Raw genomic sequence first — 27403 nt, forward strand, 5'->3', positions numbered from 1 at the left:
GTGCTGGAGCTTGTGCAGAGAAGGGCAAATAGGCTGGTGAGGGGTCTAGAGAACACGTCTTATGAGGAGCGGCTGAGGGAACTGGGGCTGTTTAGTCTGGAGAAGAGGAGGCTGAGGGGAGACCTTGTCGCTCTCTACCTGGAAGGAGGTTGTAGTGAGGCAGGTGTTGGTCTCTTCTCCCAAGTAACTAATGATAGGACTAGAGGCAATGGCCCCACATTGCATCAGGGGAGGTTTAGATTGGATAGTAGGAAACATTTATTTACTGAAAGAGTTGTGAAGCATTGCAACAGGATGCCAGGTGAAGCAGGGGAGTCACCATCCCTGGAGGTGTTCCAAAAACGCGTAGATGTGGCACTTTGGGCTATGGCTTAGCAGGCATGATGGTGTTGGGTTGACAGTTGGACTGGATGATCTTAGAGGTCCTTTCCAAACTTAATTATTCTGGGATTCCGTGATTGAACAATATCTGAAATGGATAATATTCAATATAAAACATGCTAGAAATTTGGATGGCAAGTTTTTCAGATTGGTTTTCTACAATTACAGCCCCTTTTGCAAACTGGGATTATCAACACTTAGTCATGTTGAAGTTGTTGTGGACATAAATTAATTCCTAAATATGCAAAATCACTTGATAATTTAACAATGACTATCACAGAATAAGTCATAATGAAAGTACAAGTTGATCTTCAAGAGCAGGCTGCGAAAGATGTGCAGTGATTGGTGAGAAAACAGCATAGCTGCTCATGAATTTAAACAAATCCCATGGGTGGAGGTGTGGGGAAGGGAATAGTATGTGAATATGAAAATAAATCTATCATGTGCAGAAAGGGAATGCATAGATGACCTTTTAGTTGTTAACTCCTTAGGACTTTGCAACTTTAATGATGCTTTTTAATGTAGGGTACAAAGAAATTAAAGGTTGTGACTAGAGTTCCCTGAACCTTCAAAATACAATGAAAGAAAGTCTAGTGTTCATTTTACTGCTTAGAGTTTTGAAAGACCTGAAAGCTGTGCAGGAATTGTTGAACTGCTCATAATAAAACACGCTGATTGTGCTGATCCCGTAGTGAGGTAGACAGATAGCTGAGGAATGTCAATAAATGTCTGTTTACAGTTGAAGTAACTTACTGTGACTGAGCTTGTGAACTTTCTGAACAACCTAGATAATTCAATTAGAAAAAGACTTTTTGGCTGAAGGACAAAAGCTCAGCTCTTTGAGTATCTTTGTATTACACTATCCATGAAGAATTAGGTGCTAAACACCGTCAAATATCTGACCCTGAGTCACAGTCTAATTAAATTGAAGTAGAAATATTAACTTCTCATTTCCTAGACCTGAGTGGTGAGAAGACTGGCTTCTTCCTGCCACCTAAAAGCCTATGTGTTTTGTTAAGCAGTGGGTTTTCCTTGAACCCTAATTGAAGCAGTGTTTCAAGTGCTAGTTGTAGACTCTTGTACAAAACATGCTTCAAATTCATACGTGCAAGAATTAATTTGCCAGAAAAGGATATGGATATAATCCAGCTTGTCAGAGAATGTAAAATGTCCCATTCTTTTTTTATCTGATCAGAGAGAATGAGCTGCTTACAAATAGTCAATAACTGAGAAAGCATTTTGCAGATATTTGACAGATCTTTCAAGCAGAGAGTGATTCCGAAAAGACTAATACTAGTCTATGTACTGTTTGCTAACAGAGGTGAACTTCATAAAAATAAATTCCTGTATTAATAAAAAATATTGGCCAAAAATGACCTCAAAAGTTGTAATCATAGAAAGCTTACTTGAGAATTTTTATTTACTTCTAGTACATGGCTCTTCCTGTTCTGTAGTTATTTGCCCATTTTCCAGTGCTTTTTTAGAAAAATAAAGTGAAAGATTTCAAGCTGTAGGAGCAATTTGATCATGTTATTTAAATTTTGGGTTTTCTTTTGGGAGGGGGAGTGTATAAATGCAGGTAAGAAGCCCACAGAAATGCATGAACATGTCAAAGCTTTTAGGGGAGAGGGAAAAGGTCTGGACTGAGTGCCTCACAGAATGTTTTCCTAACATGAAAACAGAAAGTAACAGGGAAGAATGGCGAGATCTGAGAGTGGTATGACCCTTTCATCTGGTGTTCGTAATCCACCGTCTGTACAGAAAAAGGTACAAAGCAGAAAAAACTCACATGACCATACCTGTACTAGACATTGCTGCAGATGACAACAGTTACAACATTGTTGGTGGCCTGTGAGGCACTCACCACAACTGTGCTCTTTCTGTGCATCAAAATCCAAGTAAATCTGTGCCAAGAAAGACAATCAGCAACCTGCTTAATGAGGCCCTGTGGTGGGCCACAAGTGGTGGTTCATGTCAGTGGCTCTGGGTCAGATGCATTGCGTCTTAATCAACAGCATGGTAAGAAACAAGCTGCAAAGATTGCCTGTGACCCAAAGATAGGTAACTGAAGCAATGGGACTCTAGTTGCAGCTAAAAGTTAAAGCTCTAATCTCCCAGTGTACCTACAAGCTTCTTAAAGCATCTTCCTTAGCAAGCACTTAGCCCTGCTGTTACAGATCTCCATTTCTGCCTCTGGCCTTTGATTTGGAAGCTGCTCTTTTTTTCTTGGAGGCACTTCCTCACTGAAAGAGAGTGGTGGTTTATGTTATGCCCTCATACAGGATGGCAGTGACCATACAGCTTGTAGCAAATAGCCTGTGAACTCCTCAGAGCCTCACCTGTTGAAGCCCCCCAGCTCGCTTAATGCCCCCCGTTATGAGTGAAAGGCAGGTGCGGATCCCTCGGGGACAAGGCACAGCGCTCAGCAAGTGAACGCTTTGGCTCTATGGGAAGCGTAGTGTTACCATGGTGGGATCCCCTGGCCACCAGTGCTGCTCAGATGGGGACTGGACGCAGTGGAGCCCAGCTTAGGAGTGCGGCTCAAGGGAAGGCACTGCAGGGGTGGATAATAAAATGTGCCCTGATTAACATCTCATGCATATGCACTGTCCTGTTTTGCTCATTAGCGAAGTCACCGATGTAATGCAGGTGCTTCTGTCTGAATGGTGAGATCCGCAGCTGGCCGTCACGTTGGTGCCCACGCAGGGCTATGTGCAGGTGAGGGGGAAGCGCACTACCTCAGATTGCTGTAACAAGGAGGTAAGACGTGTTTGGGACTGCATACTCAGATAGGGGAGATGAACTATCCCAGGTTACCGTAACAAAGTCCTCTTGCACCCTACAGCACCTGAGTGTGTCTTTGTGCCATGCCCTGCTCCCGGCATAGCCGGTGAGATGTTACTCTGGGATGACCCAACCCTTCCTTGCTGGAAGATGGATGACTGGGACGTTTGTTCAGTGGATAGTTGTGGCTCTTGTGCCTAAGCTTTGCCATACTGGTCCGAAATCATTGTAGTGTTGTATGGTGCTTAGCTACAGCTGCAATTTCACCTAAAGGCTGCCCTGTCAGACACCCTCCACCCCGCCATCTCCCGTGTCACCTGAAGTGGCCAGGAGAAAAGACAACAACTGGATAGCTGAGTTCACCCTGCGCACCTGCGCTGGACTACTGAGTTGCTGTTTGGCTTACTGTACCACCTGTGTACGTGTGGCAGCAGCGGGCTGGCAGGTGTCAACAGGTAAATGTTCTAGTTCTTTTGTTTCCAAGATTTTGCTGGGGAAATTGCTTGGAAATGCTGACTGAAAGGTGGAGTAAAAGGGACTTTTACCCTTAACTTTTCATTGATTACAGATCTGACTAACCATCAGCTATGAATCACTATAATGTGTGGGCACAGGTAGGCTTTAGGAGACTGATGTTAGATTTGGAAATGTGGCTATCAATAATAATGGCAGTAATAGAAATATGTGCCTACAGTGTGCTGCTGTAACAGGAATAAAACGTAATTATAAATCCTTTTCTTTCAGCCTTGATTACTGGGACAATGTAATGTGCTGGCAGCTGGGGCAATGTTTTGCCCTGATACTCTAACAGCAGCTTTTACACAGAAGTTCAGGGCTGGTAAGTTGGCCTGCCTTATTGAAATGAGATAAAACCTTGTATGCAGCTACTATGTAAATTCTGATGAGTCATTGCAGCCCACATGGTTTATGAACCACCAGCATACACACGAAGTGGGCTGAAATGAGATTTTTGTAGAAAGCCATAAGAAAAGTAAGGTTGACACATCCTGTTAAGAAAAAATTGAGGCAGCTCTTACTCATCTGAGTTTAGATGCTCCTTTGTTTGGAACAGCAAGCCAACATCACTGATCACATTATGCACTGCTGGTCAGGTTGACTACATTTGTTGTGCCAAGCTTTGTTGGTAGTTATTTAAGTGCCCAGTTTGAATAACTTGGTTGTTTCAGTGGAGCAAACAGTTGACCAGCCTGGGCTTCACCAAGGTGAGACTTTGGTCTTCAAACTATCTGTTTCTTCTTCCATTTGCATTTTTGATACTCTGTTCAGAAAGCATAAACACTGATCTTGCTTCTGCTACATGAAAGCAATTGTTTGTGACAAGTTTATTTCTGAAAGTTTTATTTTATTTAGGTAGTAAAATACTGATTTTGATCTCTGTGTTCCTGTCAGGTGGCTGCTTTCAGCAAGATTTATTTGTTATTTGTATACCCATAGTGCTAAATGACTCTTGGCCTGGACATGCACGTTCTGCTCCCGTTTCCATTCAGCTATGGCTGTTTGACTCACCACAGTCGGAACACGAACTGGTTCACACAAGCGTAACAGATGTTGCTTGCTTAATGTTTCTGAACGTTCATTTAGTACCTTTTTTCAGTATTTTGGCTGCAAAAGGAGAAAGACACGAGGTGTAAAGAGTATTGGGTAGAAGCACTTTGACAGCTGGTTCCCTGCGTGGGCTAATTTATATCTGAGCAAACCGTGAAGTGCGAAGCAGAGGAACTGGTATCTTTTAGGCTATCCAGTTCCCTGCTGTAAAGTGCAGTGAGCTGGATTTAGACCTGACTGTAAAGGTTTCAGAAGGATAGACTGGCAGCCAGTGTTCGCCAGGATTTCTTTACAATTCTGGATAGTCCCCTTTTTTTGTGGATGCGGAAGCAGATGTGTTACAGGTGGTCCTGTGCTGCTCAGAGCCCTAAGAGAAACAAACCTGGGAGTCTTGTGATAGCTCAGCTGCTTGGGTGGATGCAGTAGTCATGTTCTGCTGTGGTTCAGCTTTTGCACTGTGTTAAATGGATATGAATAGAAAGATGTTGGTGGAAGACCCCTCCCAAATTCCAGATTAATAGACTGGTCGAAGGCATGATATTGCCACAGTGAGGGATGAAAATCTTTAATACTAGTTTTCACTGTTTTCAGTCCTTTCTCCTGTGCAATGCTTCTGTTGGCAGACATGGAACTGAGGGAGAGCGTGATTTAGCAATGGATCTTCAGAACAGTGTAATATCATGACAGTTTGAAACACCTGTGCACAGAACTTAGATTGATGTATCTGTCTAGCTGTTGCCTAATGCAGTAGCTGCCTAAAGTTCATAACTGCCTGTGTTTTCCCAGCATTTCCTGGGGGAGACAAACTCAGTACCTTCTATGCATGATTTTTCCAAACAGCCAGGAGCTCGGCTGATACATGAAGTCCGTTAAGGAATCATTAAACAGGTTTTCCCCACCCTGCCTTTTTCTTCTGCTTTTGAAGCCCAGGAGGCTTAAAATAGGCCAAACCAGGACATGCATAATAAAACAGGGAGCAGGAGAAACAGCTGGTTATGTCATTGGTGTTCCCTTCTATTATACAGCATATAAAAAGCACTCTGAACTTTGAAAGATTTCCCACATTTTACAGTCTCCTCTCTGCCTGAGACTCTTCAAATTGCATCAGCGGAATGCCTTAACCTAGCTTTGCTCTAGGCTTTGGAGCCCTCTGGCTCAGTGAACAGCTTCAGACAGTCTCCTGATAGAGAGTGGTTTGCCCAAGAATACTCACAGATGGAAAAGTGATTAGCTGCTCTGGGGAGGTGGGACAGAAGGATTTGTCTTAGAGAAATCTGACTTAGAGGAGGGATTGTACCTAATTTTTCAATGTCCTGGATGAATATCATAAAAAGAAGGATTCTTGGTCCTGAAGGGTGAGTACAGTATGAACACACTTTCTCCTGCTTCTTGTATATGGGAGCAGAAGGACAGGCAGAGAAACGCTCTATTGGGAGATTTAGGGACCTGATCAGGGACCTGCTTTCTCAAGATTTTGGCATTATACAGCATTGCATCTGCTCAGAGAGCAGCTCCGACTGACTTCCATCCATCCCAAGTGCTCAGCCTTGAAAACACAGGAAAACGGTGCCAAAAATTCAGGGAATGCGAAGGACACAGTTTTCATATCACCTTGTTGTTCTTCACGGATGTTGTTTTCTGATTAACAGCCTCCAATGACAGTGTGCCAGGGTGCAAGATAAATGCCAGTTACCCAGTGCATGGTGAGTACAACACTTTCTGTGGCTTCCCGTCTCAACAGTTGTCCAAAAGTCCCTTGACAGAAAAACATTCTCATACAACCTGTTTTCAGGCTTTCTGTGCCCGGGCCCAGTTTAAAGCCAGGGCAGGCCTTTGTTGGGGAAGGTTTTGTGGCTCGAGTGGTGTACGATTGTGTGAAATTTTTACATCTCACTCTCCAGAGCAGCAAGTCAAGGTTGTAGGACCTACTTTTAGTCTAGCCCTTCCAAACTTGGTATGCTCAACTTCAGCTTTCTCGCACGGAGATTCACCAACAAGGTGGAAACCTGAGTATCTGATACGCAGATTTCTGGTATGGGAGATAATTTAGTAAATGACTGGAGTGAGTAACCTCCTGTTTCTGCTTTTGATGGCTGGTCCAGAAATGACCTACCATATCCTAATGTTGCAGGTGTAAATAAGTCCTCATCAGTTCTTCATGTATAGGGAGTTAGACTTGATGACATCCTCCTAGGGAAGCTTAGGAACTGTGGGCTGGATGAGTGGTTGGTGAGGTGGATTGAGAACTGGCTGAATGGCAGAACTCAGAGGGTTGTCATCAGTGACACTGAGTCTAGTTGGAGGCCAGTAACTAGTGGTGTCCCCCACGGGTCAGCACTGGCCCCAGTCTTGTTTAACTTCTTCATCAACGACCTGGATGAAGAGTTAGAGTGTACCCTCAGCAAGTTTGCAGATAACACAAAACTGGGAGGAGTGGTAGATACACCAGTAGGCTGTGCTGCCATTCAGTGAGACCTGGACAGGCTGGAAAGTTGGACAGAGAGGAACCTGATGAGGTTCAACAAGGGCAAATGCAGGGTCCTGCATCTGGGGAGGAACAACCCCATGCATCAGTACAGGCTTGGGGCGGACCTGCAGCTCTGCGGAGAGGGACCTGGGAGTGCTGGTGGATGACAGGTTAACCATGAGCCAGCAGTGTGCCCTGGCTGCCAAGAAGGCCAATGGGATCCTGGGGTGCATTAAGAGGAGTGTGGCCAGCAGGTCAAGGGAGGTTCTCCTTCCCCTCTACACTGCCCTGGTGAGGCCCCATCTGGAGTAGTCTGTCCAGTTCTGGGCTCCCCAGTTCAAGAAAGATGAAGAGCTACTGGAGAGAGTCCAGTGGAGGGCTACGAGGATGGTGAGGGGACTGGAGCATCTCTCCTATGAGGAGAGGCTGAGGGACCTGGGCTTGTTCAGCCTGAAGAAGAGAAGGCTGCGAGGGGATCTAATATATGCTTATAAATATATCAAGGATGGATGTCAGGAGGATGGGGCCAAACTCTTTTCAGTGGTGCCCAGTGACAGGACAAGGGGCAACGGGCACAAACTGAAGCACAGGAAGTTCCATCTGAGTATGAGGAAGAACTTCACTCTGAGGGTGGCGGAGCACTGGAACAGGCTGCCCAGGGAGGTTGTGGAGTCTCCTTCTCTGGAGATATTCAAGACCCGCCTGGACAAGGTCCTGTGCAGCCTGCTGTAGGTGACCCTGCTTCGGCAGTAGAGTTGGACTAGATGACCCACAGAGGTCCCCTCCAACGCTACCATTCTGTGATTCTGTGATTCTGTGATTCTGTGTGATTCTGTCAACACAGGGGTGTGGGAACCAGAACCTGAACCAGACTTCCCTGGGTCAAGAGCCTTGCTAGTTTCCATACCTATCTCAGCATCCAGTGCAAAGAACAAGTGGTTTCTCTCAATTACTTTAGATCGTAATTTCTATTAAACCATGTTAAAATGTAGTATTTTGACTGTAGGGTTAATTCCACTAGAGCAGAAAGGAGCAGTTATGAAATGTCTCCCTTTTAGTAGAGGCAAGTTGAAGTTCTTGTTCCCATCTTACACCTTTCTACATACATTATCAGAACAGTTTTAACAAATAATGCATACTGTGCATTATTTTTTATTGTATTGTAGAACACATTTTGGAAAATGCTTACTTAAAAGAGAAACTCCAGTGCTAAGTTTCAACAGAACAGCAACTCATGTTAGTACTCTTCCTTTCCTCATTAATATAGTTTCAGTGTATAATTATTTTGTGCAGCTTCTTCTAAAGTTAAAAGAGCTAAGTTCTCAGTAAAACGGAGTCTTTAGAGTCTGCCTCACATTTAGCCTTGTTTGGATCAGTAATTAGCTGCTTATCTGCTTTGCCTTATCTGCAGGGCATGAATGTGTGCACTTTCTCAGAGACGAGGGGAAGAAATCATGTCTCTGAATACAGCAGCTTCACGCACTTGTCTTGCAGAGGGGAGATTCAGAGATCAGCTTTGTGGTCCAGTGATTGACTTGAGATGAATACTCCCAACACGCCGCTAAAATATCTCATGTATGTTGCTTAAGTATATAAGGATCTGCACTTGATTTTATTTGTTTGTAAGTTATTTTGCCATGGGATTTTTAAGCCTAAAGCACTCAAGGATCTTTTCAGTCCCACCCTTGATCTGTATCTTGGACTGCAATTCATTGCTTGGACTTACCTAGGATAGGCCTATATGTTATAGCACACGTGCTGTCGTAGTTCCACCACATCTCAGGAGGGAGTGAATGCAAGAGAGTGGGGATACAGATAATCCTGTGTATCCCCACCTTACCGTTGAGCCTGTCTTGAGAAAACTGGTGATAAACTGTCCACGTCCTTTCTTCCTCCCTCTGTCGGCGGTGCCATTTTCTCCTGCCAACTCAATGCTGAAGTTAATAGACTTAGAGGACCCATCCACCCGCCAAGCGAATGGCTTGTGACCGTCCCTGGTGCCGGTGTGGGCAAACTGATGTGTGCATTACAGAGTACTAGTGCGAGGCCAGCTCAACTTACCCTAGGGCTAGGGCCCCTCTGAATCTGTGGGGGTGCTGCCGGGCACTGTTTCCTCCATCTTCTCAAACAAAATGGGGATGGTAGAAATTTTTTATCTTCATCACTAGTCAGTCAGTAGGGTCAGCTACTATTAAGGAGAACTTGTTTCCCCATAAATGTCCACAGTGCCTTGTTGCCTGTAAATACCCAGACATTTTGGAAGAGATTGTGTTTGGTCAAAGGTAGGCTTAGTTTATTTTCTAGACTTACTGAGAAACCAAATAAGTATACAAAAGTTTCAGATAACTGTTTAAAGGACTGCAGTGGTAGTGTAGGTCCCAGCTGTGCCTGTGCAGAGTGAGGACAGGGAAAGGAGCGTCCCTGCACTGCTGTGTACCTCCCACGGTGGCTGCAGCTCCTCTCTGACGTAGCTGAACTGGGGTGGAGGTGAAGAGAATCTGCTCTGGTTAGAAAGCCAAAACGCTTCAGGGAGAAAGCGATCCTCTGAGCAAATGGGGACCAGGCCACGTTTTCTGAATCTTTGGCCTGTTCTTGCAACAGGGCAACTATTCATGATCCCTCAGGTAGAACTGGAGCAAAGAGACAAAATGTCCCTTCGGATATCCATCAAAAAACACTCAACAGCTCCACTGAGATGGGGACTATCTATTTTGTAATAAGCACAGATTAACCATTGTTGCTGTAAATTGTTTGTCTAAGTTATGATGTCTGAGGGACATACTACAGTATGAGGAAAATAAATAGCATGGTAGAAATGGGTTCATCATAAACTAACCCTATTACTAATTGCAGAACTATAATACAGTTCCCCAGGCATCTGCTCTGGAAAAAAGTAGGATCTAGCCATACAGTGTAGGAGTGAATTTTAGAGTTCATTTTTCATATTTTCCTTGAAGTGGACTAACTTTCCCCATTGGCACACCCCTTGCCTGTTCCCCCTCCTCCCTGAATTACAGTCCAGCAGCTGTGGGGTAGAATTCAGGTTTGTGACTAATATTTCTTTTGAAGAAAGTAATTCTTCAATCAGATTTATTATTTTTTACTGATATTTCCAGAAGACTAATTTCTTGCTAAAGATGCAATTTGAGTTTCAAGATTTTCATTAGTGAATAGTAAAATGCTACATCTTTTTGTATTTTTTGTCGTCTTTCAAAGGAAGGAAAAAAAAGGATTATGCGTTAATATTTTCAGTAATGTCCCTAGAGCCTGGATATGTTATTTTTCCAAGCTTATTAGGAATACCCTCATCTTGCACATAGTGAACAAGAAACACTGCAATATTGTGTGAGGATATTTCTATCCCCTCCACAGGCTGATTCAGTGGTGTGCATGTGGCTGTTTAACATTTGACTGTATGTTTGTGTAAGGAAAGGTGTAGCAAGAAATTAAAGGTTTAGAAGGTGGTAGGTGCGTATCAGTCTCTCCAACCATCTGTACAGCTGTTGAACTTCTTGTTTTGAAATCCAGACCAACAAAGGCAGTTCCTCTCATAGCTGTTCTCGTTCCACCCATAGCTCTCTACAACAGTAGCCTGTATCATCTGCAGTGGGATGTCTGTAACTGTTCATTGGCTATTATTGTTATTTCACTTAAACACACTGCAGTGACCTTCTCAGACACTGCTTGTCATTATTGCCTCCCGAAAGTATAATTCCAATATACAATATTTATGCCTGCAATCAGTTGTTTGAAAATTTCAAAATAATTAAATCCTGGGGGTTTATAAGACTTTTGTTGTTCCAGAGATATAAACAGGGTAAAATCTGAGCTTGATATGCAAAGACAGTGAGGGTTGCCATAACTGTAAGTTCTTGCCATATTCAGTCATGAGGATAATGAGTCAGGGTTGACTGCCATGGTCAGCGTTAAATGGAGTTCTCTGCCATTATGTGTTAATGAGATTAAAAGAGATTAGACTACTTCCCTAAAGGCTGCAAGACTGCAGCTCATGGGAATGAAAATCAAGGCTGGTGATGTTGCTTTTTTCCCGGCACTTATTAATTGGCTGAATTTAGGTAAAGTTTGTTACTGTGAAAAATCCCAGGGAGACCAGAAATATAGTGTTACCTGGAAAGAAGCATAATGACAACTGTCTGGCACAGATTTTTTTTTTTTTTAATGTTTTGTTTAAAGCTTCAAAGCTCCCATAGTCTTCACTGAATGGAAGTCCCTGAGAAAGGATTAGATAAAATCTGATTAAGAAATTCAGCATTTCCTTCTCAGAAATCTGAAATAAAGAACACGTCTCTGAACTATTCCTCTCTTGAAGTGTGACTGACCTGTGCAGAACTGTTTTGAGTATCTGATATCTTTCTTACTCAATCGGATAATTGTTTCCCGTGTTTCTGTAGCATTTAGCTAAAAGACGTTATTATCTCAGTGAAGGCTGATTTGTGGAGGCAGCAGATCCTGACCTTCACTTATTTTGTGTCAGTGCCTTTTTTTCAGCATTTTTGTGAGGAAGTATCAGAGCTGGTTGTAGCTGCATGAAGACAGAGACAGTGACTTCTTTCTTAAGGTAGGTGAGATGTCAGTTCAGAGGAGGCCATAGGTACTAGTGGATTACTTGGTGCCCTTTGTTTTTTATGAACCTTCTTTAGAACCTTCTTTAGCTAGATGCTAGAGCCAGCAATGACACCCATCTGGGGAGACTACCATACAAAGGGGCATACTTCTTCCAGTCTACGCGGAAGCAATTTAGAGAGGATCTGCAATTGATGCTTATGTTTCCCCTCTTGCTGAAATGATAGCTACAAATAAAAGAAACTATTCCCTCCCTTTAAATAAACACACCAAAAAGTGTGTCTGTCTTGGTTCGATCTAGAGTCTGATATTGGCCAGAATAAGAGACACCTGAATGACACCTGGTCTCAGAGGTGGAAATAACTTAAACATTCAAAATGTCTGTTTGTAATAGCATAACCTCTTTGGTTTTCTTTAAAGCTGTAAAGTTAGAACTAGAGCAGTGAGAGATCTTAGAGAAAAGCAGCTGCTATTGCATCATTACTTTATTGCTTTGAAAGCAAATGACCATAAATAAATGCTCCGGTAAGAACAGATGTTTTGAACTACATCTCTTTTTTTATTGCAAAACAATTGTTACAGAAATTTCAGAAAGTTCTGCTGTAGTAATTGCCAACTTCTGCTTTCTATTACGTATCTAAACACAGTCTACAAGTGCATTGTGAATCCAGTAGACCTTTGGAAAGGACCGTTTTCCCTAGTGATATACATTTAAACAACTCATACTTGAAAAGCTTCGTATTAGTAGGAATTTGTTTAAAATGACATTTTAATCATTTTTCTCCCTTTATAAATGATTGTTATACACTTACAAATGATCGCCCAAATAATAAACGATTAAATAGCTATTAGTATAGTATATTGCAAACACTGTTCCAGACAGCAGTAGCAGCATATAGACTCTCCTCATGTACAACAACTGCAGTGGTGGAAGAAGGATATAACTTTAATACAATTTACTTTTGTGCAGGCATAAAATTGTATTTCACAGCCAATTCCCACTTCTGTCCCTTCCCCCTTCCTACCAAATACTAAAATAAACAAAAGTTATCACTTCCCTGCAGCAGAAACAGCAGCAATTTCATAATCAAACATTTTTTCCTAATAGTTTTTTGAAGTAAGTACTGTGTGTCTCTACAAGAGATCAGAAAGCATATAGCAAAAATTAAAAGGTCAGAGACTGTTTCACAACCAGTCTGGCTCAATGGCTCAGTCATTAGACTTCCCACTTGATGATGATTTAGGATAATCTGTGCCATGACTCAAAGTAATAGAGAGTTAGAAATGCAGACTAAATCCATCCTCTGACAAAAGTCAGAGTAATCCACTGAAATCAGTGGATTTTCTGCAGATTTTCACCAGCATCGGTAAGACCATAATTGTAGTCAGTCTCAGAGAAGAGAAGCCTGTGTGACCTATAGTGTTCACCCTGTGAAGCAGGGTAACTCTCATTGGGGTGCAGAAACTCAGTCGCTTCACATTCAACACTACTGCTTCTTTGCCAACATGTGGCAAGGCTAGTGAATACCACCTAGGGGGATGAAGGGTTTCATCAGGCAAGCAGACACCCCCAGCGCTTTACTTCTGTCCAGTTTGGATTGCGCTGTTACTGGAGGTGGATGAGGGAAAATTCATGCTGGGAAGATCTCCCATTTCTTTTGAAGAAGGTGATCTGTACCTGATATCTTTTAACAGAACTCAAAATGTGGCCTTTGTTGAAACAATTGTATATGTTTGTGGATATTTGTGCAAAAATGCAAATATACTATTATTTTTAAGCAGGGGAGAGACATCACAACTACTTAAATATTCCTAGGAAAATCCAGGAATGACCAGCTCATATTTTCCCTTCTGGTGATTATGAGATCCTCTTAAGTATATAACCTGAGCAACATAACAAGACATTTATGCTTGTTTTGAAAATTTGCACCATGAGTTTACAGAGAATTTTGTTTCACTGGCTCACTCTAAGCTAATACCTTTGATAACTTCTGCTCTCAGGACAGATACTTGATTGCTTCAACTGCAGTCATTGGACTAAGGCTGTGTGCTGCTACCAGCACTTTTTTTGAGCATTTATTTGTGTAGTTGCATTTTCCATGCACTGACAGTTTCTAAGAAACAAATCATTTTCTTCTCATACAAAAAATATACCTAACTAATATATTTATCCCCTGACAAAAGGCTATCCATTCCACAAAAGGTACAAATTGTTGTTTGTTTTGTTTTTTTTACCAAAAAAATCTATAAATGGAAAATGAAAAAAAAAAAAGCGATCTATATCTGGAACCCAGAGGGATTTCCTTATGTGGATGAATGGATGTTTTGGTTTTTCATTATGTTTTCAAATTATCCCCTCACTGCCATTTGTTAACTGGCACTTGTGCTAAGAACAATAATGTAGCACCTTATCTCTTCCAAAAAAAGAGAGAGCCAAATGTCTGAGCACTGCTGTAGGTTCGCATTTTGTGTTGAATATTTCAATTTCATAAAATACAATTGTCATTTAAAAATAATAAAAAAATCACTTACTTTGCTAAAGATCAAAATAATGGAAATAATGTAAACATCCAAAAGCTTGAATTCGTTCCTAACTGGATTCATCTTTACAGGCAGGCAATAGCAAAATGTTAAGTCTCATAGTAGTCCAAAGAAACTCATGGAACAATGCATGCATTTTCATTGACACAAAAAAAGACTGGACTGTAAGGAAGAGAAACTACTTCAGTCATATCACACTGTTATTGTGAAAGAATAATGTGCTATAATCCAATACCTAGGACAAGTGTATACCCCAACTGTAGAATAGCATCACCTAAACTGGAAACAACAGAATGGATTACTATAGGAAAATATTTATAAAATACTGTACACTGCTTCCTCAGTCGGCCAGCATATGTAAACAAACAGCTAAGTTCAGTTGAGTTTCAAAATATTATTAAAGTTAATTTATCTTATAATCTTTTGCATAACATGCCAGTTCATCTTTCACACTATCACAACTCACCTGTCACAGCCCACAGTGGCTCATTAGAGGTTTATACATCAACTCATACAGACATTTAAGTGGAGCTATACAGAGAAATGCGTGAAACATACCAAACTTACACACTGTGACCAGAAATGCATATTCCATATGTAAGCTAATAATTGGATAGTGGAACTTAATGCTCGATGCAACATGTGCTATTTTATTGAATGTTACAGATTCACAAACAAGACCTTGTAATGTGGTATTAAAACTGTCCTGTAACGTTCACTAATATTACCACATGTCACAACTATACTGGTTTATATATGGGAGATATGTATATATGTGTGTATATATATCTGTTTTGTAAGCTATCCTTTGATACAGAATATGTCATATGGCTCATGCTATAGCTACATGATGATGGATGATAAGACTTCTACTCTCACTAAATGGTCATAATAATACCGGGAGTGGGAAATCTGGTCCCATTGCAAGGAATGGGTGTTTTACCATCAAATTCAAAAAGGAGCAGTTTGATGCAATGTGTGAAAAACAGGTGAAGATAAAATAATCTAACATCCATCATAATATATTCCATAGACACCACATTGTAGAATAAATGGGAAACATTCAGGAAAAGTAGTGTTCTGACATCTTGCAATCACACTTTTAACATCTGAATTTACATTTTACACATAATGGCAAATTTTAAGAGGTAAATAAAGTGTCCTGTTTTATTTTACCTGGAATGTGTGCTCCAGATCAATAAAGTGCTGTATCCTAATCATTTATACAGCTTCTGGGTTTGGCAAATTCCTTTACCCTGACAAACTAAGCAATGAAATCTACCCCAGAGGAGAGCCCTATGCCTTGAACTAATTCACTAAGCACTGTTGAGGAATTTCTAACGAATCTGAAGTTCCTCTAGAGTAGGCCAGTAATATGGTGAAAGTGGAAGAGTCCACGGACAGTTTTAGCAGACATTCGTAAAAGTAACAAAGAAAACAAAGTGAGAATATCCCCCTCTACTCACCAAGGATAGATAGATTTGGAGAAGCCTTAGGAAAAGGCTGCTAACAAAAGTTGGCACATTTGAAGCAGATTGTCAAACACAAGTTCCTTTGCCCCTGGGCATTTTGCTATTGTTCAACAATCAGCCTGTCACAAGCATGCTTCATAATGCACAGAAAGGTTTCTGACCTTTCTTGGTGTTGCCATGTGACTGTAACACCGCACATGGACTGCAAGGCAATTGCATAAACACGGTGTCTTGGTGGCGTTTAGCTCATCAAAAGCCTGATCAAATAGAAGAAAGCAAGGAACACGTTGGTGCAGGAAGTACGAAACACATTGTGCTTAAAGTCTCCATGTTGCATTTCTTTATTTCCTGAACTTTCCAACGTAGTGACTCGGTACCTAAATGTTTTCACCTTCTTTGCCTCTTTTCTTGAGGCTGATGATTATTTTTATGTCTGGATTTGTTGCCTTTCAGACTTAGCTCTCATATGGTGCTCAGAGTCTCCCAGTAAGAAAACATCAGCCTGCATTTTCAAAGCTGCCTTAGAGATCTGGAAGATAATTCCCATTTAGATAATGGGAAGTGTGTACCCCACTCACGTGTTCATTTTTAATAACAAAAAGGAGCTGGTTCTACACAAATGTTGGTCATTGTAGAGATGATTTAATTTTTAATAGCACTAGCTTCAAATCTTTACAAACTTAAAAGTTGTGCCTTCATAAATGATGTGAAATTTTTATCCAGGTGCAGTTCATGCTTCTCCATCATTTTCCTACCTTCTGCATATTCTTCTACCTGTGACCACTGTGATACCTTCTTACGAGAAGTTTGGAACTCTGGCTAGCATTGTGGACCCTCAGAACATGAGTGGGGTCAGTGGAGTTATGACTGTCTTCAACCAAAACCCGTAACTACACTACTGTTCAGATATACTTCCTCCTACTAAAATGCATGTTGTGTGATATGCTGCTGAACAGTGGAAGCCTAGTTGCAGCTGATGGCTTTTGCTGTTTACAGACACGTGCAGTTTCACTTTGGTTCTTCAACTTACCTTAAAAGCATACATAATTATTAGTGCTTTCCAGTCCTCTGCCAAGAACGTCTTCCCTTAAGCAACTTCAGTCTAATTGCATTAATCTGGATTCAGACTGCTTAATAAATCTTGTATATTTTGAAATGTTCAAATACGGCCATATCCTCATGAAGGAAAAAAAAGGTGTGTATTTTTGGGTGAGGGAATGATGTGAAAAATTGGCAGCTCAGATGGAACAGTGAGAAGAGCCTGGTAGCAGCCTGGTGGATAAATCCTCTCGATTTGTACAGGTAATTAAACAGAGCAGTGATAACCTGACAATATTACTGTGCTCTGTTCTGATCACCCTGTTCTTACTGTTCCATCACATCCTTCGATTTAGTAAGACAACATATTGATGAGAAATGTGGTAAAAAAATAAATATATGCTATTCCACTTAATTACATTCATCCTGAGCTTGCTCAGCTGTGCTAGAATCTAGAATGCCTGTTTCATACAGGAAATCACCTGATACTTTAACATGAATTCATCCTCCATTTAAGTTGCAGTACAAAAGGCATTTCATTTCCCTTTCTGCTCTTGAAAATATAAACTTTTTGTGGCACTAGAAGTTGATACAAAAAAAGACAAGTGAACGTTATGGTTGTTATCTTGTTCATCTTTCTTCATTTCCACAAGTGTGGGATGGAAGGGATTTGGGAGACTTTAGGCTTGTTTGCTACCACTTCCTACAGAAATAACAAACACTTTTCATCAGTCATCACGATGGTGAAAACAATGAAAAAGAAGTTGTGACTGAGGTTTAGAACATCTAATTTGTTCATCCCTTTTTGCCAGTTAATTCCTGCACCCTAAAAACCTGAATAATGATCAAAGATCTTAGGATGCATTTTAATAAAAGGTAGATTTCTGAACCTACTCATTTATTTCTTGTGAATTCATAAAGGGGGCTTGTTATTCCTGTTGTTTACTGAAGTCTTTGTAAAGCTTTCATCCCTCCCCTTTTCCTCAAGTGCAAATGTCAGCTGGGTCAAGATGCAGTAACTCAGTGGGCAATACTGAGACTGTCAATGTGCTCCCTTGACTGGTGGCTACTGCCAGCTGAAGTTCACAAGGGGTGATGTGAGGTTTTTTTTTTTTAATTCTGCTAAGAAAATGGACTGGAGAGCAGGTGACCCTTAGACTGCTGGTGAGCTTTGTCTAGGCCTAGCTGTGCTTGCTTTCAAAGCTGCGGAAGGCTCCCGTTCTTGACAGTCTCCTCATGGACAGGTTATCCCCTCTGCTCTCTGGCCTTGAGGACTTACTCCTCTGGAAGGGGTTTCGTGGGCCTGTTGCATTTCGCTGTCTGTCAAGTTTGTCACTGATAGAGTAGCTTTTCCGCGTGTGCTGTGCATACAACATGTTGGACTCCTCTGCTGAGTAGCTGTTGGCCCGCTCTATTTTTGGAAGTGGGATGCTGTTGGCCAGAGTTCTTGTAGCATTGCCGTCTTGAGGAGATAAGGGGATCCCCTTCTTGTCTTTAGCATCAATATCCTCATGATCAGAGCTCGGGTGGCTTAGTTCAGCTTCTCTCTCTGGGTGGCAGCATCCCACATCCTCCACTTTGCCTCCGAGGCTTCCAAGGAAACTGGCCCTCTCCGCGATAGCCTGGGGAGCGCTCACACACCTCGTGTCTATGCAGTCCGTAATACTTGTGTACTCTGCTGTTTTGACTGGGACACCAAGGCTGCTGAAGTAGCTTCGAGATGGAGAGAACATAAAACTGTGAGATTTCACAATTGGCGTTTCCTCCAGAATAAAAGGAGTTGTAGCCAGGTAACGACTGCTTTTAGATCGTTCTAAAGTGTGATACAAGGGAGGGTCTGAATCCCAGGGGATTTGGCAATCTGTGATTTGTGAATAGTCTGAAGAAAATGCTCTTGTTTCTATTCCAGAGGTTTCCTCGTAATCAAGACTCCTGCCAGAAATTTTTTCACCAGGTGTACTGCTGATGTACGCACTGTTAGCTAGAATGGAAGAGGCTATGTGAGCCTGCAGAGCTGCATCTCCGGTACCAAGAATATTTATGGAGCTATCAAGAGGCTCTGTGTCAGAATGCATCTCATCCATGGCAGAAACGTAGATGTCTATACAAGATGAAGGCCTTCTGGAGTCTGGGGCAATCGACAAAGTGCTGATAGGGACTAAAGGAACCTTTCCTTCTTTTGCTACTGAGTGGGAACTGATAGCCCGATGCAGGCTTGGAGATCTTTCCTTAAAAATGCTTTCAAACTTTTCCAACCCACACTTGTCCTTCATATTGGTTGCATAGAAAGAGTGGCTTCGCATGCGGGGTGTGATTGTAGGAGATGTTGGGGACATGGACTCCTCTCCCGTAGGATCTATGCTTTCTTGAAGCTTGTAAGTATTTCCTTCCTGACTATTGAAGCTACTCTGCCTCACAATGTAGGCTGCATCAGTACAGTCGGATGAGGTCCTGGATCGTATCTTTGTCGTCTCACCTCTCTCTATGCCAGTCAGTTTTTCTAAGGCCGTCACCATTCTTCCCATCATATCTTCCAGCTGAGCAAGCCTGATGTCAACAGTCTGCAGAGAGGCCTTCATGCAGTGCTCTCGCTCATTTACTTCTTCCAGTCGCATGGCCATGTTCTCTACCCTTAAAAAAGGAAAGAATTAAACAGGTTAATCTCTAGAAAACAGTGATGTTCAGCTAATAAAACAAAACAAACAGGAACAAATAGGTCTTAACATTCAAAGCCAATCTACACCACCTCATCTGCTTCAAAACCTTGCTAAGAGGTTCAGCAAACAAATACCACTTTCTCAGGAGGCTGCTCCAATGGGTTAAACCAGGGCCGCCTGTTGCATGACCTAGAGGGGGTCTTGGGTCTGTCCTTTCCCAGGGACAGGGACTATTACAGAAATGTTGCTATGATTTGCTGCCCCTATGCTGCCAAAACTTCTAATTAGGTTGTTATGAATGAATAACAGAGGAGACGCCACATGGCATTGTCCCCAGTTGTGCCACAGGCAGGACCACTGCAGCTAACTGCAGAACTAAATGAGGTAATGCAAGTGGGCAATATGCCATAGAAGGTGGGTAACGTCCCACTTTTTTTTCTGGTGTTCGCACCAGATTTACACCAGCTAGTGCTATGTGGACCTAAGAAGATAGTTTCTTTATTCCCTGATTAATTTTTAGCTCAGACATACAGAAAAAAATGTAGAACAGCCAGTGGATCGAGTATAGGTAATATCAAGTAAAGCATGCATGAAAACTGCAGGAAGGAGAGCACTGATCAAACCAAATACAGCCTACAATAGGGTATGCACACTGAGATTGCTCCATTACTGTGACCGTGCTTTGGGAAGTTGTTATGGGTTTGCGTGGCAAGTTTTTGGTAGTGGGGGGGGGGGCTAAAGGGGTGACTGCTGTGAGAAGATGTCAGAAGCTTTCCCCATATCTGATACAGCCAGTGCCAGCTGGCTCTAAGACGGACCTGCTGCTGGCCAAGGCCAAGCCAATCAGCGATGGTGGTAGCACCTCTGGGATAACGTATTTAAGAAGGGGAAGGAAAAAAAAAACTGTGGAGATGGCAGTTAGAGAGACAAGTGAGACGATGTGAGAGAAACAACTCTGCAGGGTCAGTGAAGAAGGAGGGGGAGGAGGTGCTCCAGGCGCCAGAGCAGAGATTCCCCTGCAGCCCATGGAGAAGACCATGGTAAGGCAGGCTGTGCCCCTGCAGCCCATGGAAGGGACCCCACACCGGAGTAAGTGAATGCCTGAAAGAAGCTGTGACCCTGTGGGGAGCCTGCGCTGGATTGGGCTCCTGCCAGGACCTGCGAACCCGTGGAGAGAGGAGCCCACACCGGAGCAGGTTTGCTGGCAGGGCTTGTGACCCTGTGGGGGACCCATGCTGGAACAGCCTGTTCCTGAAGGACTGCACCCCGTGGGAAGGACCCATGCTGGGGCAGTTCGTGAAGAGATGCAGCCCGTGGGAAGAACTCACGTTGGAGAAGTTCGTGGAGAACTGTCTCCCATGAGAGCAGCCGCACACTGGAGCCAGGAAGAGTGTGAGGAGTTCTGCCCCTGAAGAGGAAGGAGCGGCAGAGACAACGTGTGATGAACTGACCACAGCCCCCATTCCCCGTCCCCTAGTGCCGCTTGGGGGGAGGAGGTAGGGAAACTGGGAGTGAAGTTGAGCCTGGGAAGAAGGGAGGGGTGGGGGGAAGGTGTTTTAAGATTTGGTTTTATTTCTCATTATCCTACTCTGATTTGATTGGTGATGAACTCAACCCGCGAGCCTTTCATCATATTTTCTCTCCCCTGTCCAGTTGAGGAGGGTGATAGAGTGGTTTTGGTGGGCACCTGGAATTTATCCAGGCCGAACGGAAACAGTAGTCTGTGTTAATAGTTTAGGGATTGAAATGATGGGTTTTAAAGTTATGTATTAGCTGCCTATCATAATATAGAAATAAAAAGTTAAAGTATTAATAGGTAATAATTGAAAGTGTGATCCTATTTTAAACTTGAGTATGTCTGTTCTACGTTGTTGATCTGTCTCAGTTTAAAATGTTTTTGACTTTATGGTGAATTGTGTACTAGTTTATATCAGAGGCTTTCAACCATTGCAATTTTCTGCTTCTAAAACATCTCTACTGAAGGATTTATATGAAGTCTTCTAATTTTACACAATGGAATTGCCTTTAGCGCATATGAAATTTTTTCTCATAATTATTTTCTCTGGTTATAGTCCCTAGGGTAGACCAGGGACCTCCATTTCTTGCCAAAGAAGTATTAAAAGCAACACATTTATATAGTTATCTTTGGCTGATTTTTAAGGTTACAGTTTTGGTTTTCTTCATTTATGTAGACACTGAAAAATTAACCGAGAAGTGACAAATAGCAAATGGCAGGATTTCCACACTTTTGTCTTCACAAGTCTCTTTCTCTCTGCCTGTTGGTGCAATCATAGTAAAATGTTAATAGGCACCCTCTCAATCATAGCCAGGATTTCTGATGAGATAAATATCATCTTCTACTACTGCTAGTTGAATTTCCAACAGGGCGAGTGGCCTGGAACTGGCAACACCATAAACACTCTTACTTGCCCAGAAGGAAAACAGATTTTAGCAATGAATGAGTATTGGGCAGCATTAATGCCTTGTTGATTAATGCACAGAACTTTAGCTGATGAAACTCTGAGGTCTGACGACCTCGTGGTAATGAGCATCAGCAACCTGCTTGCACAAGGGTGTGACACCACTCCCTATAGGAAGTCTCACATTCCTGAGAAATAAGGGCTTTTTCTGTTGAAGATCATGAGTTTTGAAAGCACAAGCCCAGCAACCTTGTATTTCAATGATCAAGTAATCACTGCTAAGAAATGAACCGGTAGTTTCAAAGAATCTCATTCTACTTAAGCACCAGTCTACTTCTAGTTCTACCAACTTCTCCAACAAAATAGATTAATGTTATTGCAAGCATAGGATATAATTCCATAGTAAGAGACCAGTTTATATGGGAAGCAGTTGAATTTTCCCTCATATTATTATTTATCTGAACTGCTATTTTATAAAAACAATTACACTTTTGAAATATTTATCAGCTAACAATTGAGTGCCTCATCACACATTCAGATTCTGTAACAACTGCTCCAAGATGATGAGCAGATCTAACACCACAGTTTTAGGGCTGTTAGGGTTATGGAGCAATTTGAGAAACCTCCTGGATTTTACTCAAGAATGCTCAAATTACAGTCAACAAAAACCTTCACCCCAACTGCATTTTCTCGAGAATTAGAATGAACTTACAACATTCTGTGAAACTAACTGGATAGTCTTGGGGTTTTTTGATTTTTTTTCAGTGCTTTGAGTGATGTACACAAGTGAAACAATTTTTAACACAAATGTAGCCAGTTGAATTGTTGTACTTGGTTACATATTTGTATCTGGAATATGAATAGAACTGTGCATAGTGAGATAGGTTTTGCGCCCTGCATTCATGTGAGGGCTATCCAATGCTACAGAACAAAATTAATGCATGCCAAGAAGAACCTAAAGTCATACCTTGCTGGTACGTGTTTATGTATTTGTCCTGCCTTCCCTGAACATGATCTATTAGATACTGCCAGAGGCACAGAGTGTGAGACTGGTGGTATTGCTGGCCAAGAAGACGGGAGACTTTTGAGTTACGTAGTCTGTTGGTTGATACGGAAGTAATCACAGATCACAGAATCACAGAATCACAGAATAGTAGGGGTTGGAAGGGACCTCTGTGGGTCATCTAGTCCAACCCCCCTGCTGAAGCAGGGTCACCTACAGCAGGCTGCACAGGACCTTGTCCAGGCAGGTCTTGAATATCTCCAGAGAAGGAGACTCCACAACCTCCCTGGGCAGCCTGTTCCAGTGCTCCGTCACCCTCAGAGGGAAGAAATTCTTCCTCATGTTCAGACGGAACTTCCTGTGCCTCAGTTTGTGCCCATTGCCCCTTGTCCTGTCACTGGGCACCACTGAAAAGAGCTTGGCCCCATCCTCCTGACACCCACCCTTCAGATATTTGTAGGCATTTATAAGGTCCCCTCGCAGCCTTCTCTTCTTCAGATGTCATTGCATTGACAGTAGTGGGAAATTTATATAGAAACTCAAGAAGATAATAATAGTGCATTCTGGTTCAGAAACCAGGGGTAACCAGAGATATGCCTAGATAACTGATAAGTACAAACATGTATTTACACTGGATGGGCCCTGACTATGTAATTTTATTCACAAAAAGAAAGCTTGAGTGATGATGATCTCCTCCAAAACCAAAGCAATTAGTTTTGAATTTACTCACCTTTTGTTATATATATTGTATATGGGCAGTCCCAGATTTTTTAACAAATGCTTATTCTTTTAATTAGTCATATTCTCTTATACTAATTTGATGTTAAATTCTGTAATCATTCATCACACAGAACAGCACCTTGCTCTGGGAGTAATCATACTAGAAACATGACAAAATCCCATCAGCCAAACACTGTGGACATTAGAGGATATGTTCTGGAGAAATACAGTAATTATCTGGTTCTTAAAATGCTTCTATAAGTTAACTTTTCTATTTTCCATTATTGTTGGATGACCTTGCACTCAGTGAATAGACATCTAGAGCTGCATTTCCTTCAGGAACAGTTTTGAACTAAAATACTATTTTAAAATATGAATGCCCAAGTTTTGGTTTGGATTTTTTTTTTTCCATGTGTATTGGAGATAGTATAAACCTTCTGGCAAATCCCACAATATCCATGTCTGATGTCTCCATTGCACCTGTGCTTTTCCTTACAGCAAGATTTATCCAACGTACGAGAAGGTGCCAAGCCATCCTAACAGATGGGAATGAGGACAGCAGAAGAGGAAGCTACATGTAAAATGTGCACCAAGTGTGTTTTGCTGAAGTTCAAAAATTACTAATAGTGAAACAAACATGGACTGTCTGAGGACAATATTCAGTAAACAGAAAAAAAATAAAAGGTCAGAACTGTCAACGTGGCAAAGATTTTGTATTACCCGTGATGAGTCTTTTTTATTATGGTTTGGGAAATGATGGCTTTTGCTGGCATTCATTTTGGTTACATTTATTTTTAACTTTTGCAGATCAGTTCATCGATAATTTAACTGAAGTAATGATTTAATGGCAGTAAGGCACTCTTTTCAGAAGCAGACCTCTTAATTGAATGTTAGAGTTAGGTTCACAAGTCTCTGTGGACCTATGTTCATTTTTAAGCCATGTTTTATACTTCAAAATCCTTTTCAACTGCCTCAAAGACTGTAGACACTGAAAGTCACTTACAGGGTTATCCACCTTGCCTATAATAGGTGACTGTAGAATGATTTTATTTAAATGAAACATAGACAGCAGTTCCCAAGCCTATAACAGGCTATTGGTGCTTTGTCTGACACCTTTTGGTAAAGCATTGCAGATGCAAGTGGCCAACCAATTTTCCCAGGTGCGGTGGTTTCTGCAGGTTAAGGACATTGGGTTGTCCTGGCTAAATTCCCATCTGGAGCCTAAGACCACTTAACTCTCTGTGATCATAGAGAGATGCTGCCGGATTCACAGACCTTTCCTACTGTCACTCTGCATGGGTGGCCAGATCTGGTAGGCTCAGTAGTGGCCCTTTTACCAACCCAAACCTATTTCTGTGCACTTCAGACTGCCATCTCAGAAATGAAGATGATAACTATGTCTTCATTCACATGGATGCTCTTACTGTAATTGTACTGCAGACTCTAAAATGTTAAGGTGCTGTAGTAATGGGCACCATATAGTACCAAAGATGACATAAGAATATCTACTCCAAAGAGCTTATCTGCTTTCTGAATACTGTTAGGATGTGACTCTGCTCCCTCTGAAATCAACAAAAGGTTTTGTGTTGGGTTTGAAACAGTTGAGACCTGTCCATATGGAAAAAATTCCTACTGAAGGGACTGTTCTAGTGGCTTCAAGCCAGACCAAGAAAAATAGTGCAGTCTTTCTTGATGACATTATGCATGTCTCTGTGCTGGTCAAAATGTACCACCAAAAGTTTCACAGTGATTAGACAGAAAGGAGGGCTCTCAAGAAGAAATTGTGATTCTTCTGCTGCAATGAAGCAACTGTCCAACTTTGCTTTCCTCATGGGTCTCCAGGAGATTCACCAAGATTTGCCTAACCTGATAAATGCAGTTAAGGGAAACACCTTACAGCTTTGCACTGCTTTGTATTTTTCAGGTTAGTCAATCATTTCCTCTGATGTGTGTCACTAACCTGCTGCTACTTCCATGTGCCTATGTGAGATCCTAGCTAGCAAGCTGCTCCTCCGAGTTACTTAGTCAGGGAAGAGCAAGCATCAAGTGTCATTTCACACTTTTAATTTCTGAATGTGAAAGGATCAGTAAAGAAGAGATTCTGTGTGGTGACCCCAAATCTGCACAGCTCTGTGGTGTTCTGTGTTACAAGAGAAATAAGGTGATTGCTGAACCAAGACAGGCCCCATAGGATGCCAGGGTGGACTATTCCAAGGTGAGGGTATAAGCTGCAGCTTGTTGCAGGTGGGTCAGACAAGACACTGTGGTCCTGACCCTACACAGACACTGACTGCTTAGCTGAAATCGTTCATATATACCCAAGTCAATGCAGCAAGAAACAGGATCTCTTGTTCTTTCATTTTCCTGAGCTCCTGCCTCTGAATGCCCATGTAGTGTAGCCTCAAAGCAAGACTCGGTTCTCATCTCCCGTTTCCTTTCCAGTGGTAGCCCCCTACTCCCTCTTCCAGGTGTACGGGGCTGTGCACCTACGATCTGCAGCTGTTCTTCCTCCAAGCAGGACCTGGAGCACTCTGATAAATCTAGATGTGAGTAGGAGCTGCTCAAGCAACAGGTGAGTGTATCACAGATGTGTGGAGGAGAAGGAAGGCAGTGAGCAGTCCAGGAGCAGGTACATCACACAGGGCTTGTCCCAGCCCTTCCTTCTCCTTGAGCCTAAGAGCATCCTCAGCTTCCTGCAAATGGAAGTTCTTCTGAGGGAACTTCACTCACATTTTCAGGGCTTTCTGGTTCAATTTTATGCCATGCAAAGCTGAGTTAATTGGACAAATGATTAAGCTCATGGCTATAATGTAGGTACTGTGCTTGGTCTACTACTACAGGCTAATGACTGGACATTGGAAGGGCAACACTGTAGTTTTGCATCATTTTCTTTGCTTTATATCTTGTTAATTGTACAAAGACAGTTTTATATAGAAACCATAAAGTGCAAATCTAGATTTTAAATATTTGAATGTTCCACAGGTTAGAAAAAAAGAAGTTTGATGTTTTAGATTAAGAACACTTCAAGGGATACTTCCCTGGCCATAATTGCAGGCAAAATGACAGATGTGGGCATCCAGTTTTTAAAATGTATGTTATTTAAGATATTTAGATAGCCCTGATTCCTCAAACAACTTTAAAGTATTCCTCAGATCTTTAAGTATTTGCACTTGCCTTGTGTGTTAGAGCATTGCATTGGGTTTGGCAAGGAAAGAAGTGAGCTATTATAAGAGCTGCGTTCATCTGGGATTTCATTACTGCAAGCCCTAGTAGTGTGCTTGGGCCCCGGAGTGGCTTCTGTACCCCATGGCATGGCTACCTAGATCTCCCTTACAGACCTGGGGCATGCTGGTTTTCACATTGCACTATTGGGTAAGGTAAGTGGATTTACAAAGCATTATATCTCTGTGGGGCTCAGATGGGTGTCTTCATTTAGGGTTCATGATCATGAACTCTCTTCTGGAATAAGGTGCTTTAAGCTGTTCATTTAAAATAACAGAGATGAGGGCTCTTTTGCTATAACACAGGGCCAGCGCAGAGGCAAAGGCAGACTGTTGTGTATTCATTTTCAAGGACTTAGAGCACTTGCCTAATGTAGGAGAGGTCCCAGCTGGATTAATTCTCATTTACAGAGGCTTCAAACATACCTCTTCTTTCCCTGGCCACCAAAATGAAAGCTATGCCCCAACAGAGATTTGAACCTTCATCTGTGATTTTCATGTTAGTTCTCTGACCATTGGATCATCAGAACACAAGGAAAAAAGGTACTC

General features: G+C 42.0%; 1 protein-coding gene across 4 annotated transcripts in view; it reads right to left on the bottom strand.

Annotated features, from left to right (window-relative positions):
* Positions 1–12338: 12338 nt before the first annotated feature.
* The window catches only part of TRPM3 (transient receptor potential cation channel subfamily M member 3), a 299284-nt gene continuing 284219 nt past the window's right edge, over positions 12339–27403 (bottom strand). For all 4 annotated transcript variants that reach the window (XM_075410530.1, XM_075410529.1, XM_075410528.1 and 1 more), the window contains one exon: positions 12339–19464. In XM_075410530.1, coding sequence (XP_075266645.1) covers positions 18015–19464 — 1450 coding nt within the window. In that variant the 3' untranslated portion in view covers positions 12339–18014. The remainder of the gene's footprint in view (positions 19465–27403) is intronic.

Source organism: Opisthocomus hoazin, chromosome Z, assembly GCF_030867145.1.
Source record: "Opisthocomus hoazin isolate bOpiHoa1 chromosome Z, bOpiHoa1.hap1, whole genome shotgun sequence".
NCBI lineage: Eukaryota > Metazoa > Chordata > Aves > Opisthocomiformes > Opisthocomidae > Opisthocomus > Opisthocomus hoazin.